Raw genomic sequence first — 14480 nt, forward strand, 5'->3', positions numbered from 1 at the left:
TTGTCAGACATTCCTCTCTGTTGGTGATCTGTCAAGGGTGTCATGAGCCTGGTTTTCTTCTGTGCATGCCCTCATGCATCCACTGGTCCCAACACCTCCTAATAGTCTGGTCAGAATTGCCCAGGTGGCGTCCAATTTGCCAATATGACCGTCCAGCTCCTTGCATTCCAATAATGTGCCCCCTCGGAAAATCTGTTAACAGGGCAAAATTACTTTAATTGCGTCAAAGATGCGTCTAGAGGTCAACAAGTTTTACACAAGCAGAAAACAAGGTCCACCCCTCATAAGTAGCCTCTGAGAGCCTTTTTATACGCCATGGCTGTAACCACTTTTAGGGCTTCAGTGGCAAGACTGTTTATCTAATCATGCCAGTTTTAATCAAATAACTGTATGATACATTTTGCAGCAAAATGACAACTCCTTCTAGGTGCTTTTTTTACAATGAGTGTGTATATATATATCTGTTTTGTTCATTTTTATGTTAAAAACATATTTATTTTGTGCGCTTCTCATAAAATGAGCCCAAAAAGTAGCTTCAATTTAAAGGAATGAGTTGGCAATTGGGTGACATCCTGTGTTGCTGATGCATTGGATGACAGCTTTCGCTCCATAATGCAGCCTGAAAGATTTGACAAACAGCTATTTATTGGGTGGTCACTCTAGTGATGACTTTTTTCTTAAAATTAACCCTTTTGACATGGCTTCTAGTTGTAGGATACAGATTGCCATTTTAGACTGACACTTTTATAAATGAGTTAGAATACTGCCTCCCCCCGCCCCTTCACCAACTGTAGAATAAGTATTAGAAGGCCATTGTTTAATTAATATCACTATTAATGGGTCACCTGTTCTGTAAATATGATGACTATTAGTGGAAAAACACTGTAAAAAATTTCTGTGGGTTTTGGACTACAGCTGAAACATTCTCTAGACCTTATTCTAACTATATTACAGTGAGTGAGTGCCTGTCAAACTTCTATTACTACCAGGGGGACTAGTTATTGAAGTCCTATAGTACCACCCTTGGTGATACCTAAGGCAACTCTGTTTTACTTCAGCATGATGTTCTGTCTGAAAATACTTCAGTCAGCACTAGTTAATTTTAATGAATCCCCTCTAAGTTTCAGTATCACAACATCATGCTGACATCTACACCATACCCCTCACATGGTCCTTACCAAGCATGCCTTCTCTTTCTTTCTCTCTTTCTCCCCCACCTCCTTCCTCACAAGATTGCTATTGCTACGGGCACTCCAACCGCTGCACTTACATCGAGATTGTAAACACGGCGGTCTGCGTGGGCTGCAGACACAACACTCGTGGTCAGCATTGTGAGAAGTGCAAGAAAAGTTTCCACAGAAATGGGTCTGCCAAACTGGATGATGTAAATGTGTGCATAGGTTAGTTTGCTAATGCTCCTCATGCTCTAGAAATCACACTTGCATGGCTGGGTTGGATGGACATTCGGGGGGAAAAGTGTCCACATTCTCTTGACTGTTTTTTGTTTTTACATTTTTGTTTTAATCGAATAAACGAAAAACTTGTCATGACACTTCTCAATACACTTCAGGTATCATGAAATGTATGATCTGCAGTTATAATATTCAATGAGGCACAGTGTATTCAATTCTTTTGCTGTCTGAACTAGTATAACACAACAGATGTTTTCTTGAAATATTTAGGCATCTACATTTTGGTCAAGTATTTTTTAATTAATTTTTTTTGGAAATGAAGACCTTTTGTAATTAACTTTCATTATATATTTCTGATGGTTTGATTTCTATGCTTGCATTGTTTTCCAAGGCACTGCCTAGTGGAGGACTGAAATCTTAGCAAATTCTATCAGCCATAGTAAACTGACACTTTTTTACTCGGCCTCTTCCGTAGACTGCTCCCTTGTTGGGAAGGTGCATTAACTGCCCTTCCACTGAGCTACTATAGAGGACTGTATGACAGTGCCGGGGGGTGGGGGGTGAAGGAGATCAGGTGGGCAGAGAGCAGAGAAAGCTACTATTACAAAGGGCTGCTGTTTACTTTTGGTGACTTTTCAGTTCTCATCAGCAGTGAGGGGCAACAACCAGCAGCTACTCAGAGAGAGGATGATAGCTGTGTATTATTGAATGGGCGTGGTTATGCCTCACAGCCTCTAAAAGAGGTGATGGGAGGGGAACTAAGTTTGTGCATGTGGATGAAGGAGACCAGCTGCTCAGTGTTGGGAATGCCCCCAGCCAAAAGGTTGAATGTAGGAGAGCCTGCAAACCAAGTATGAAGCTTTCCAGATAAAAGAAAACTCAATGCAAAAAAAAACAACAGATAAGTGCATCATTTTTTCTAGTAAGATCTGTGTTGTAATGGGAATTAGCTGGGGGTCACCTGGACTAGGTACTCCAGGGCATACCTTCAATTTAAGCAGGCTGGACACGGATCTTCCAACTCAGAGTAACGTTTATTCTTTTCAACTTAAGGTACAGTAGTACAGACATCAGCCACTTCAGATAGTAACACAAGATAAAACCTAGCTTGTCTGGCTCTAACTTGACATAAAGGACCCTCAGTACTGACCCCCTCCCAGCTTAACCGCATAAACAAAACAAATCGAGCTATGAGTTCCTTACTCACACAGAGTTTTTCTCAGGTTAGAAGCTCCCACGGCTTTGGCTGTCTGTGTCTCCAGGCAAAGTTCCTCGCCTTTTCACACCCACCCACTGGAGCTTCTCATTAATTGCCTCTCAGGTGAGTCTGCTCCCTGCTATTCTACAGAATGACAGGACTCTAGGAGAAATATACCTCCCATCCACTACTACTCCGGTCATCCTGTCACACTGCGTATTGATTTTTCATACATAAAGGTTTCCCGAACCTTTAAAGAGGACTTGTTAGCAAAGTTTCCACAAATCTAACATTGTCAACACTGGCAGGACAATTTGCGAATCTGTAGGGACATGGAGAAGTCACAGGAGTGCTACAACACAGCCATGACTGAGTTTTGTGTCCAATGTCTAGGAATATACATATAGCACATTATGTGTATTCCTCATGTCTGGATCTGTTCTCTGAGACCAAACCCCTGCACAAAGTGCAATGCAAAGTCTGATAACTAAATGCACTCAGTGCAGTAGAATCCTTATGTTAGTCCCAGGGAAAGCCTTAATGTGGACTTTTGTTATGTTCTCGTCAGGATGGGGTTGTGTGTTCAATCTCATTAGGGAACTGTCACAGGGCGCACTGGTTATCACTGGACACAGAACTTAGGTTACTTAATAATGTAACAAGTATTGTAGAATTTCTTAGATGGGAGATAAGCGCTATAGACACATTGATATATAGTCACATTTTCTTTTCACCTGGGTGATGGTGCATCATAATATATTATTGTACTGTTATTTTATTGTGTGGTGCTTTTTTTATCTACCTGGCTGAAAGCTCCATTTCTATACAATTGATCAAAATCACAACTTCTCATCGCAAAAGAGTTTTATTTTTTTATTGTACACTTAGAGGGGGTACATAAAAATATTGAAACATGTACAAAATGCATAGGATTTTAATCGTTAGCACTGAGCTCCCCTTTTGACCCCTACTTGGCTGAGAGCTTTCTTGCCACATTTGTGTTTACTTCACCTCTTGCCCTGCTCTTGGTGGTTTTGGAAACAGCTGGTAATAGCAGCTGAGTGGCTCCAACCCCTGACCAATGTTACTTTGCTGCTCAGGCAGATGTTCATATCTGCCCGGCAGCATCTGTGTCATATTAACTCCATTTAAAATTAGTCTCTATATGTCTTATTGAAATATAATTTATAATCCTATGTAATTTAAGGCATGCATTTCGTGTGTTTCCATACTTTTGTCAACCCCCTGTACTTCTTAAAGCTATTCACAGAAGAAGGAGAATCAACTGGATAACTACAAAAAAGGGGGGTTTCACTGTCAGGATTCTTATTTGACTCTAAAACATAACCTTTAATAGATATAAGCCTACTTCTTAAAGCTAAGTTCACACAATGTAGATTTGCCTATGGTATATACGACATGTATTTTACAGGAAGGTCTGCAATTAAAATTTGAGGCTGACTCTTAGACTCCTGCTACCGATGTGCCGCAGTTAGAGATGAGCGAGCGTACTCGCTAAGGTCAAATACTCGAGCGAGTATTGCCTTTTGCGAGTACCTGCCCGCTCGTCTCAAAAGATTTGGCAGCCAGCGGGGGGCGGGGAGAGCAGGGAGGAACGGGGGTGAGATCTCTCTCTCCCCCCCGCCCCCCCCCCCCCTCCCCGCTCCCCCCCTGCTCACTCCCGCAACTCACTGCTCACCCCCGCCGGCACCCAAATCTTTTGAGACAAGCGGGCAGGTACTCGCAAAAGGCAATACTCGCTCAAGTATTTGCTCTTGGCAAGTACACTCACTCATCTCTAGCTGCAGTACACAAGAGAATAAGCCACAATAACATTTAGTGGGCCAATCTGTAGATTTTCCATGTGGAATCTATGAGAATAAACAAAAATCTGTGTATATATTTTCCGCAGCATGTGAAGGGAGTATAAAATACCCTTTCACTTGCACTGGATTTGGAATGTTAGGGGATCTAATGAGGAGTTAGGGCTCCTGCACACAGGCGTGATGTAATTGCGCTCTCACGTCCTCTCACAAGCGTAACCACGCTCCTTTACTGTACATTTATATGCTGCCGAGCCTGTTCACATCGGCGTGGGACCACATTGTTCACATTGTCCCACGCCATGTTTGAACAGGCGGGCAGCCTTCTTAGTAGGTGGGCCAGCCTAATTAGCCTCCCCTGTTATTGACTAACACCGCAAAACTGCGCCATTCAATGTGCAATATAGTTCGGGACAAGTGGGTATTTGCGCACCACATAGACTCCGGTTGAGCCCCGGGTGCGCAAATGTTTACAAAAATAGAGCATGTCATGTATTTTTTTACCTAACGGAAATGCTGGAGCAAAAACACATCGAAACCAACGAGTTGTTTTGAATGCAATTTGTGTGAACGATTTTGCATGCACAAAACGGCGCCCAAAATTGCTTGTGTGAAGGAGCCCTCAGGCACAGAATCCTAAATCCTGTAAGCACCTTAATCCTTTTCAGATGCTGAATGTGTCAACAAATGTTTAGGCTATATTCACACAAGCATGAGTTTCATGCACGTTTTGTGAATTACGAGACGCACAAAACGCACGCCAATTTGAGCTCCATTCTTTTGCATGGAGTCATACACATGAGCGGCTTTTTTCCCTTACAGCAATACTTTTGAATGCCTGGCATTTGCAGGTAAAATGCACGTTGATAAGTGCAATATCGGGCCGGGTTTCTCTACCCGATATCTTGCTCACCAGTGTGAAGGTAGCCCTAGTGTGGGAGATGATGCTCGGGGTTGAAACACGGGTTTAGTTACATGCCAAGGATTGGCTACATGTGACATAGCTTATTGTGATTGAGATGTTGCTGGGATTTCCAGCTGAGAGAGGGGAAGAGTAAGCTGATTGATTTAGGGTTGGATCACACATTGTGGAAAAATCCACAATAACTTCTACCCAATTCACATGTGGATTTTGGTACTGATTTTGATGCAAAATTGACTGACTGTGTTGCAATAAATGTATTCTGCTGTTAAAATCCACTCCATTTCCACACTAAATATAGCATTCTATGGATTTCAAAATCCACATCATTCCTCTATTCCGCTGCAGAATTTTCCAACTATAAGTACACAGGGTTCGTTAAATCTCATTAGGAAACAGTCCCCGTTCACTTACATTGTACTGTATATTACAGTGGAATTAGCATAAAATCTGTTGCCCAAATTCTGCATTTGTTAGCCCAGCCTTAGGTCTCATGCACAACGGTGCTTTTTTGCTGCGGAATCTGCATTGGGCATCTACCCGCAGATTCTGCAGCAATGCCCGTCCATAGCATACAATGGAAAAGGGATTTGTCATGGACACAAGCAGAAACCAGTTGCAGTTTCCGCTCGTGGATGAGAAATCGCAGCATGCTCTATTTCAGAGCATTTTTCTTGCAATCATCATTGTGGAAAGGCCGCAGGCGGGATCCGTGTCATCGCCTAGCGACAACGCGGGGTTATCTGAACTGCTCATGTGTGCCGGCACGCCAGCGGCCCATCCGCAGTACAGAAGAAAAGACAGGTAAGCAGGGTGGCCAGCAGGGGGCCTGGGCAAATTCCATGGGGGATGCCCCATGTGGAATCCATGTGTGCCTATGTGCAGGCAGCCTTACAATCTCGACTGCTGCTAACATGACTGCAACAGAGACTGCATATTGGGAAAAGAAAGTAGTGTAATTCCAAAACATAGCATATACATTTCTTATTTGTGAGGGAAGGGGGGGTTGAAACCTTAATAAAGGAACTTGTATTCATGAATGATTTAAGAAAATGGGTAACAAAAAAAAGACATAAAGTAGGTGACAAGTCAATATTTTATTGCCTGCGGGACATAGTCGGTGGGGTTTAGGCAATGACAAAATACTTTATCTAGAGTTGCAACAGCATAAGACGCATAGATCATGTGTGCAACATAAAGTGTGAAGTTGTAACCCACTTAAGTTGATTTGCGAGTGTATGAGTTTTAGTCCACACAGCCTGACGGATGTCTCGGTATATCTGAGTATCTAGACATTATTTCCATTTGTTGAATATAGTTCCATTTAAAAATATATATCTTTTGTATCTTTAATGATTTTGGGTGTCATTATTCATAGGATCTAGTTAAATGCTGCATTATAGGTTATGTATTCTCTGTTTTCTACTGTGCATATTTTGTTCTTCTTGAAGACATTTCTCCTGGGGTTCTCACCTCCACCAAACATGACAGACATTTTACAGTTACTAATTCCTCTCTATAGACTTAATTAATGCTTCTCATTCTAATGATCATTACCAGACTGCCCACCTCTGCTGTAGCTTGACTCAAAGATGTGAGCGCCTGTCCAATCAAACTCAAAGCAAAAGCGAGAAGAAGATGAATACAAACCTTTATCACACCTTTGAGAAAAGTAAAGCAACTAGAAATGGGGCGAGACTCTTCATCTTAATTAGGATGAGCAGTTTCCATTGTGAAAGGAATGTAGGTGCTTGATTCACAGAATGACTGTAGGCTAAAACTCAAACCTGAATTATACAAAGTTAACTTTTTGAGACTTCTGTACGGTAATAAATGACTTTACCAAATTAGAGAAGCCCAGGTGGAACAATGAAACACCAACACAAATCAGGTTACTAAAGTAGAACTTAAAGCGGTTGTAGCAGCATATTTAGGATAGGGGATAACTTGCTGATCGGTGTGGGTGTGAAACCCCCATCGACCCTGAGAATGGGGTCCCGTTTCCTCCATATTTCTCACTGCAGGCTTACTGCACGCTCCACACTTAGAAGGATGAATGGAACGCTGATCTTGCAAACACGCTGGGACTCCATTCATTTTCATTGTGACTGCCGGAGATAGCCAAGTGGCAAGCGCTTAGGTATTTCTGTTAGACCCATTGAAGTGAATGGAGCACCGAACACACGTGCTCAATTAGTGCTGCATTCACAGTGCTGTCTTTGCGGGGGGGGGGGGGGGGGAGGAGGAAGCAGTGATAAAAACAGGTAAGGGACCCCTGCAATCAGGATTGGTGGGGTCTCAGCGGTGAGACAATCACCGATCAGCAAGTCATACCAATATCCTGTGGATAGGGAATAACTTGTAATTCTGGTATGGTAAAGATATGACTGACTCCTAGGGTGACATCACATTGTGATGTTTTCTTGGCAGACTGCTTTTTGAAGGGTGGTTTGCCATTGCCTTCCCCAGTCATCCTTTACCCCAGGCAAGCTGGGTATTTATTTTACCAACCTCAGAAGGATGGAAGGCTGAGTCAACCGTGAGCCGGCTAACTGAACCATGCTGGGATTAAACCCACAACCTTCAGGCCATGAGCAAGAGCTGAGGACTGCATTTTTGCTGCCTTAACACTTTGCGCCACATGAGGCTCCTGTAATTCTGGTACAACCTCTTTAAAGTGCAGTATTATTGCTTATGTACATATTATGATAAGAGATACAATTTAGGTTTGTGGGTACCATAAAGTTTCCATCACTTATGACAGCAAGAAAAGGAGAGCAGACAGCATTATTCCTGCATTGAAAAAGACAGAAACTTCTTAATCATCATGAATAGAGATGAGCGAGCATACTCGTCCGAGCTTGATACTCGTTCGAGTATCAGGGTGTTCGAGATGCTCGTTACTCGAGACGAGCACCACGCGATGTTCGAGTCACTTTCATTTTCTTCCCTGAGAAATTTGCGCGCTTTTCTGGCCAATAGAAAGACAGGGAAGGCATTACAACTTCCCCCTGTGACGTTCTAGCCCTATACCACCCCCCTGCAGTGAGTGGCTGGCGAGATTAGGTGTCACCCGAGTATTAAAATGTGCCCGCCCGCGGCTCGCCACAGATGCATTCTGACATAGTTCAGGGAAAGTGTTGTTGATGCCGCAGCTGCTATAGGGAGAGCGTTAGGAGTGATTTTAGGCTTCAAGAACCCCAACGGTCCTTCTTAGGTCATAGAAATCGCAGATCGCACCTATGTGATTCCTGTTCTCTGTTCCTGTTCTCTTCTCTATATGCGCTCAATGGGGCCGGCGGCAGCAGTGCCGACCCCATTGAGAACATATAGAAGACAAATCATTCTTCTCTGCCACAGCTGTAACAGCTGTGGCAGAGAAGAACGATGTTAGCCCATTGAATTCAATGGAGCCAGCAATACAGCAGGTTCCACTGAAAGCAATGGGCTGCCGGCGATAGCGGGATGAATTGTCGGGAAGGGCTTAAATATATAAGCCCTTCCCTGCAATTCATCCAGAAATGCGTTACAATAAAAATATATACCGTATATACCGGCGTATAAGGCGACGGGGCGTATAAGACGACCCCCCAACTGTCACCTTATACGCCGGGAATACAGCGGAGCAAAGAATAAAAATCATTACTCACATCCCCCGGCGTTCTGCGGTGCTGCTGCAGGCTGTCGCTCCCTCCTGGTCCCCGGCAGAGCATTGCTTTCTGGACGCAGGGCTTTAAATCCCCACCTCCAGAAAACACACATGCCTTCAGCCAATCACAGCCAATGACAATGGTGTCATTGATGTCATTGAAAACACACGTGCCTTCAGCCAATCACAGCCAATGACAATGATGTCATTGAATGGCTGTGATTGGCTGAAGGCACGTGTGTTTTCTGGAGGCGGGGATTTAAAGCCCTGCGTCCAGAAAACAATGCTCTGCCGGGGACCAGGAGGGAGCGACAGCCTGCAGCAGCACCGCAGAACGCCGGGGGAAGTGAGTAATGATTTTTATTCTTTGCTCCGCTGTATTCCCGGCGTATAAGGTGACAGTTGGGGGGTCGTCTTATACGCCCCGTCGCCTTATACGCCGGTATATATTTTTATTTTTACACATTTCTGGATGAATTGCAGGGAAGGGCTTATATATTTAAGCCCTTCCCGACAATTCATCCCGCGCACGCCGGCAGCCCATTGCTTTCAGTGGAACCTGCTGTATTGCCGGCTCCATTGAATTCAATGGGCTAACATCGTTCTTCTCTGCCACAGCTGTGACAGAGGAGAACGATCTTTATGCTGAAAGTGCGTCAGGGGGGGCCCACTCTTGCCGCTATTGTGGCTTAATAGTGGGACCTGTGAACTTGAGATGCAGCCCACCATGTAGCCCCTCGCCTGCCCTATCCGTTGCTGTGTCGTTCCCATCACTTTCTTGAATTTCCCAGATTTTCACACATGAAAACCTTAGCGAGCATCGGCGAAATACAAAAATGCTCGGGTCGCCCATTGACTTCAATGGGGTTCGTTACTCGAAACGAACCCTCGAGCATCGCGAAAATTTCGTCCCGAGTAACGAGCACCCGAGCATTTTGGTGCTCGCTCATCTCTAATCATGACTGATCCCAGCATAGCTCAATGCTTTCCGCTGGGCTCTGTTCAAATCCATTGTACGATGCAAATGTGAACAGAGCCTTACTGCTATGCACAATGCGTCTGTTGTGGAAATTGTACACATACAGTAAATGTATTCAATGAAATGTATTCAAACAATGACTAAAAATGCAGCTTTCATTTTTCAGGTATGAAAATAAAAGCTGAATTCTGATTGGCTACTATGAGACATTATTAAAAACTGAAGCATTGTCATGGGGGCACAAAGGGAGGAGCTATTCCCTTCTATATTGATCTCATGGTAATTTGAGTGATCAATGTGACAAAATTGTATTGTGTACTTTAGATGGATTATATAATGTATCTTCATCACATCCTGGGTGAGTTTATATTATCAAAAGCTCTTGATTAATCCACCCACAACAGTTATCCTTAAAAATTGTTGATGCAGCCCACCACTCCAAAGGGATGTAAATCCTCATAATCTTCATTGCAAGTATGGCGGATGCATGGACATAGATGCCAGGCCGGATCCTGAAAGTAGAAAAGTAGATTCCAGCACCCTAAAAAATCACAAATCCTTTATTGAAACATCCATAAAACCTAAATGTGCACAAAATGTAGAAGCCCCTACTGACGCATTTCGGCTCTCAGAGCCTTAGTCATAGCATAATAATCAATGAACAAGACACAATATATGCAAAAAGGAAATGACGTAAGCGGATGACAAAAGAAAAGTACCTCCCCAAAAACATAATAAATGGAGACAAACTATTATTAATAAAAATATATAATATCCGACCTATGGGAAATCCGGTATTGCCAGATGTTACCAGAGTAAATTTCAACAAAAGGCGCATATGTTGTAATGTCTGTTGGAGGTGGTAATAGAGGGAATGTGTTCGGAAATGCAGACTCTTAATGTATGAGAAATACAATTAAACAAATATCCTAATTAGAGATGAGCGAACGTACTCGGATAAGCACTACTCGTCCGAGTAATGTGCCTTATCCGAGTACCGCTGTACTCGTCTTGAAAGATTCGGGACGCGCTGCGGAGCGGGGAACTGCAGGGGAGAGCCGGGAGGAACGGAGGGGAGATCTTTCTCTCCTTCTCTCCCGCCCGCTCTGCCCCGCTCCCCGCTGCGACTCACCTGTCAGCAGCGGAGCGCCCCGAATCTTTCAAGACAAGTACAGCGGTACTCGGATAAGGCACATTACTCGGACGAGTAGTGCTTATCCGAGTACGTTCGCTCATCTCTAATCCTAATGGGTCTTACAGTTAATGAATGATTGTATGCTAAAGAAAGTCGATTACCATGTGTCTGGAAAAGATTTAGTATTACCACAATAATTTACAGTACTGACGAGGTTATCCACCCTCCCTGCAGCCAGTTTTGACCTTCCTGACCAGGCCCCATTTTTAAAATCTCACATGTGACACTTTAAGTGGTACCGTGTTTCCCCAAAATTAAGATCTGCCCCAATAATAAGCTCTACCCTAATTTTCAGGAGGGGCTTGAAATATAGCCCCCACCCCAAAAATAAGCCCTAGTTACACAACGAAAAAAAAACAATATTCCCCAAGCAGGTGCATTCAGGGTCCTTCCCACTGGGCTGCGGTGCTCTGGCAGGCTTCCGTGCAGTCCTCAATGCCGACGGAGCATCTCTTGTTGGTAACGGGGTTTGAATACCCCACCTCCAGCATGTGATTCCTCTGATTGGTTCATCGAGCAACGGCTCTAATTGACTCAGGCGGTGCTCCTGAACCAATCACAGCCTTTCATTGAATGACATCAGTGTCCCCATCACCAGCAAGAGATGCCCTGTTGGCATTGAGGACTGCATAGGAGCCTGCCGAAGCGCCGCAGCCCACCGGGAGGGACCTGGATGGCGCCTGCTAGGTGAGTATAAGACTCCCCCGAAAATAAGACCCTGTGTCACTTTGGGGGCAAAAATTAATATAAGACAGGGTCTTATTTTTGGAGAAATATGGTAATAACTTTGGAAACTATTTCCCTATGCAAGCGATTCTGAGAATTATTTTTAATGACAGATTGTACTTTATATTGGTGGTGAATTTTTGTTGCTATGTTGTGCGTTTATTTATAAAAATAAATCCCCAACCATCAGACATTTTGGTTAAATTTGCAGTTTTTCAAACTTTGAATGTTTCTGCTTGTAAGACAGATAATCATACCACGCAAGACAGCTAATAAATAACATTTACCATATGTGAGCTGCATGTCGAAAGCCTCCTTGTATTTGTTTTGAATGTCAGGAAGTGTGTAAGTATAGGGGCAATATTTGTAATTTGGGGAAATTATCCAAAATCTATTTTTTTTTAATGAACAATTCAGTTCTGAATTCATTTTAAAAAGTGCAACCCTCAAAGTTGGCATTTACGAATTCTGTTAAGGCTATGGATTTCACAGGAATTATTTTTCGGTAACACAACATAAGTTAGCAGATAAACAAATCTCAATGTTCATAAGCTGGATCTGCAGTAAATAGTGTGACTCTAGTGTGTAACATGACTGACGCACAGGCCTCAGACATCAAGGAGCTCCTTGTGGATTTTGGGGCCTCCCTTTTATTGGACCAATTTTGCATTGTCATATTTAGAGGCTCGTTGTTTGCAGGACTTAGACTAGAAAGTCTAAATTTAGACCATCGCAAGTACGCACCCCGCCCACCGCCGGCGTGTCACATGATACTACCAGCCACATCACATGACACTGCCGGATGCGTCATGTACTGTACTGCGCATGCGCGCCAGCCCATCATGCGGGACTCGCATAGTCCGGATCCAGAGGTGAGTATGGGGTCTTTGGGGGGGGGGGGGCGCCATGATGGACTCCACTGCGGTATTCCACTTGCAGAGCCCGTCACGGCTGTCTGGTTCATTGATTACTAAGCTCCAACTAAGGTTCTGTGAACTGAAACACATCAGAAGGTCCTTTTAGTTTTTGTGCACAATTAAGTTTTAAGGATGTTTTCAATAAAGAATTTGTGAATTTTTTACTGTGCTGGAATTCAACTATCCTTAGATTTATGCCTTTCGGTTACCCTCCTTTGAAATTGCCAATCTATTTAAACCTCCACTCTTCATGTAGCAGTACTGGGGACAGACACTTACCAATAACTTTAAAGATCTGTTACACTTGATTAGACATGAAGGAACTAAACTTACATATGTTTGAAAAACGTAGCTGATTAAAGAAGAACTTTGTCTACCCTCGCAACAGGTAAAAGTAGGCTCAGGTTAAGGCAGGTGGAGGGTATTAGGCAGGAGGCTTAATGAGGGCCTTTGTACTGTCGTCTATTGGAGCATAGTTGGTTAACAGTCACAACTTTGGTGAGACAGTTCCATGTAGCAGATCACGAATGCAAACCACACTCAAAAATGGAAGTTTTGGCTGCATTTCCAGGCACTCCTGAAAGCGGGGCTCAATTGTCCCAAATTTTTTATTCTAAATGTGAGTAAGTATATGGGAGGTATGGAGATAGATAAGCTAGAAACTCACTCAGATTTCAAAAGTTAGAGCCTCACCCATGCTTTGTCACCTCTTCTTGGCTAAATGGTTACGAATGGCCAAATGGCTATTGAAGAAGTTGGATAATAAGGGATCGTTGAATCCCCAAGGTGTTGTATGACTAAGGACATGTTGCCCATAATCTGATCAAGTATAAAATTGCGCACGTAAGGCAACCCTCCAGTTTCTGTACAAAATTTTGTCCAGAGACCAAAAGGGGGAAGTATATTGCCTTCTGATGTTCTTCTATCCTTTGGTTTAGAATCCTGTTTTAAGCTGTCCAAGAAGGCTAATGCAATTTCCTAGCTGCCTACTTCACTGTGCACTGCTCCCTGATTAGTCACCACTGATCACATGAGCAGCTCTGACCAATCAGAGAGCAGATATAGTGCATTAGTAGTCTTACACTTATCAATGTACTGTGGGGATTAGGTAGCCTGAAGACTGTGTCAGACAACTTGGACAGCTGAAAATGGAAACTGGAGAATTAGAGGGACATCAACACAGAAGACTAATAGCAGGTAATATAACTGCTCTCTCCAGCCCTAGGTCAAAATTTTGTCCTGAAATTGGAGGGTTGCTTTAGTATTTTCTTTTTTTTAATTTTTATTAAAATTCTCAAAATTTTTATAGACAAGCAAGCAAAAAGATTATCATAAAATGTAACTGTACAGGGTTGTGGTATATATGATAAAATGAAAGATATTTAGTAAATCATATTACAGCAAGAACTGTCTCAAGAAGTCTTGAGGCAGGATGGGGAAAGTGGGAAGTCATGGGCACAACAATAACATTTCTGTCTCATAACCCCTTAAATGATAAAGCCTGTTTGCACCTTAATAACAAACTAATTTTTCAGTTTTTTTCATTTTCACATCATTGTCATTATGCTAATGCGGCACTGTAAAGCCCATTAGTGACCGCAGTCAAAAGGCGTACGGGCGGTCACTAAGTGGTTAACCATAAACCATATCAGTTTCTTT

The 14480-nt window shown here is 43.2% G+C and overlaps 1 protein-coding gene across 4 annotated transcripts in view; it reads left to right on the top strand.

Moving 5' to 3' along the window:
• The window catches only part of NTNG1 (netrin G1), a 276714-nt gene that overhangs the window by 224401 nt on the left and 37833 nt on the right, over nt 1–14480 (top strand). The window contains exon 6 of one of the 4 annotated variants that reach the window (XM_066594726.1): nt 1233–1400. The exons of the other annotated variants lie outside the window; for them this stretch is intronic. Coding sequence (XP_066450823.1) covers nt 1233–1400 — 168 coding nt within the window. The remainder of the gene's footprint in view (nt 1–1232; nt 1401–14480) is intronic. 4 annotated transcript variants of the gene reach the window in all.

Source organism: Eleutherodactylus coqui, chromosome 3 (genome assembly GCF_035609145.1).
Source record: "Eleutherodactylus coqui strain aEleCoq1 chromosome 3, aEleCoq1.hap1, whole genome shotgun sequence".
Lineage (NCBI taxonomy): Eukaryota > Metazoa > Chordata > Amphibia > Anura > Eleutherodactylidae > Eleutherodactylus > Eleutherodactylus coqui.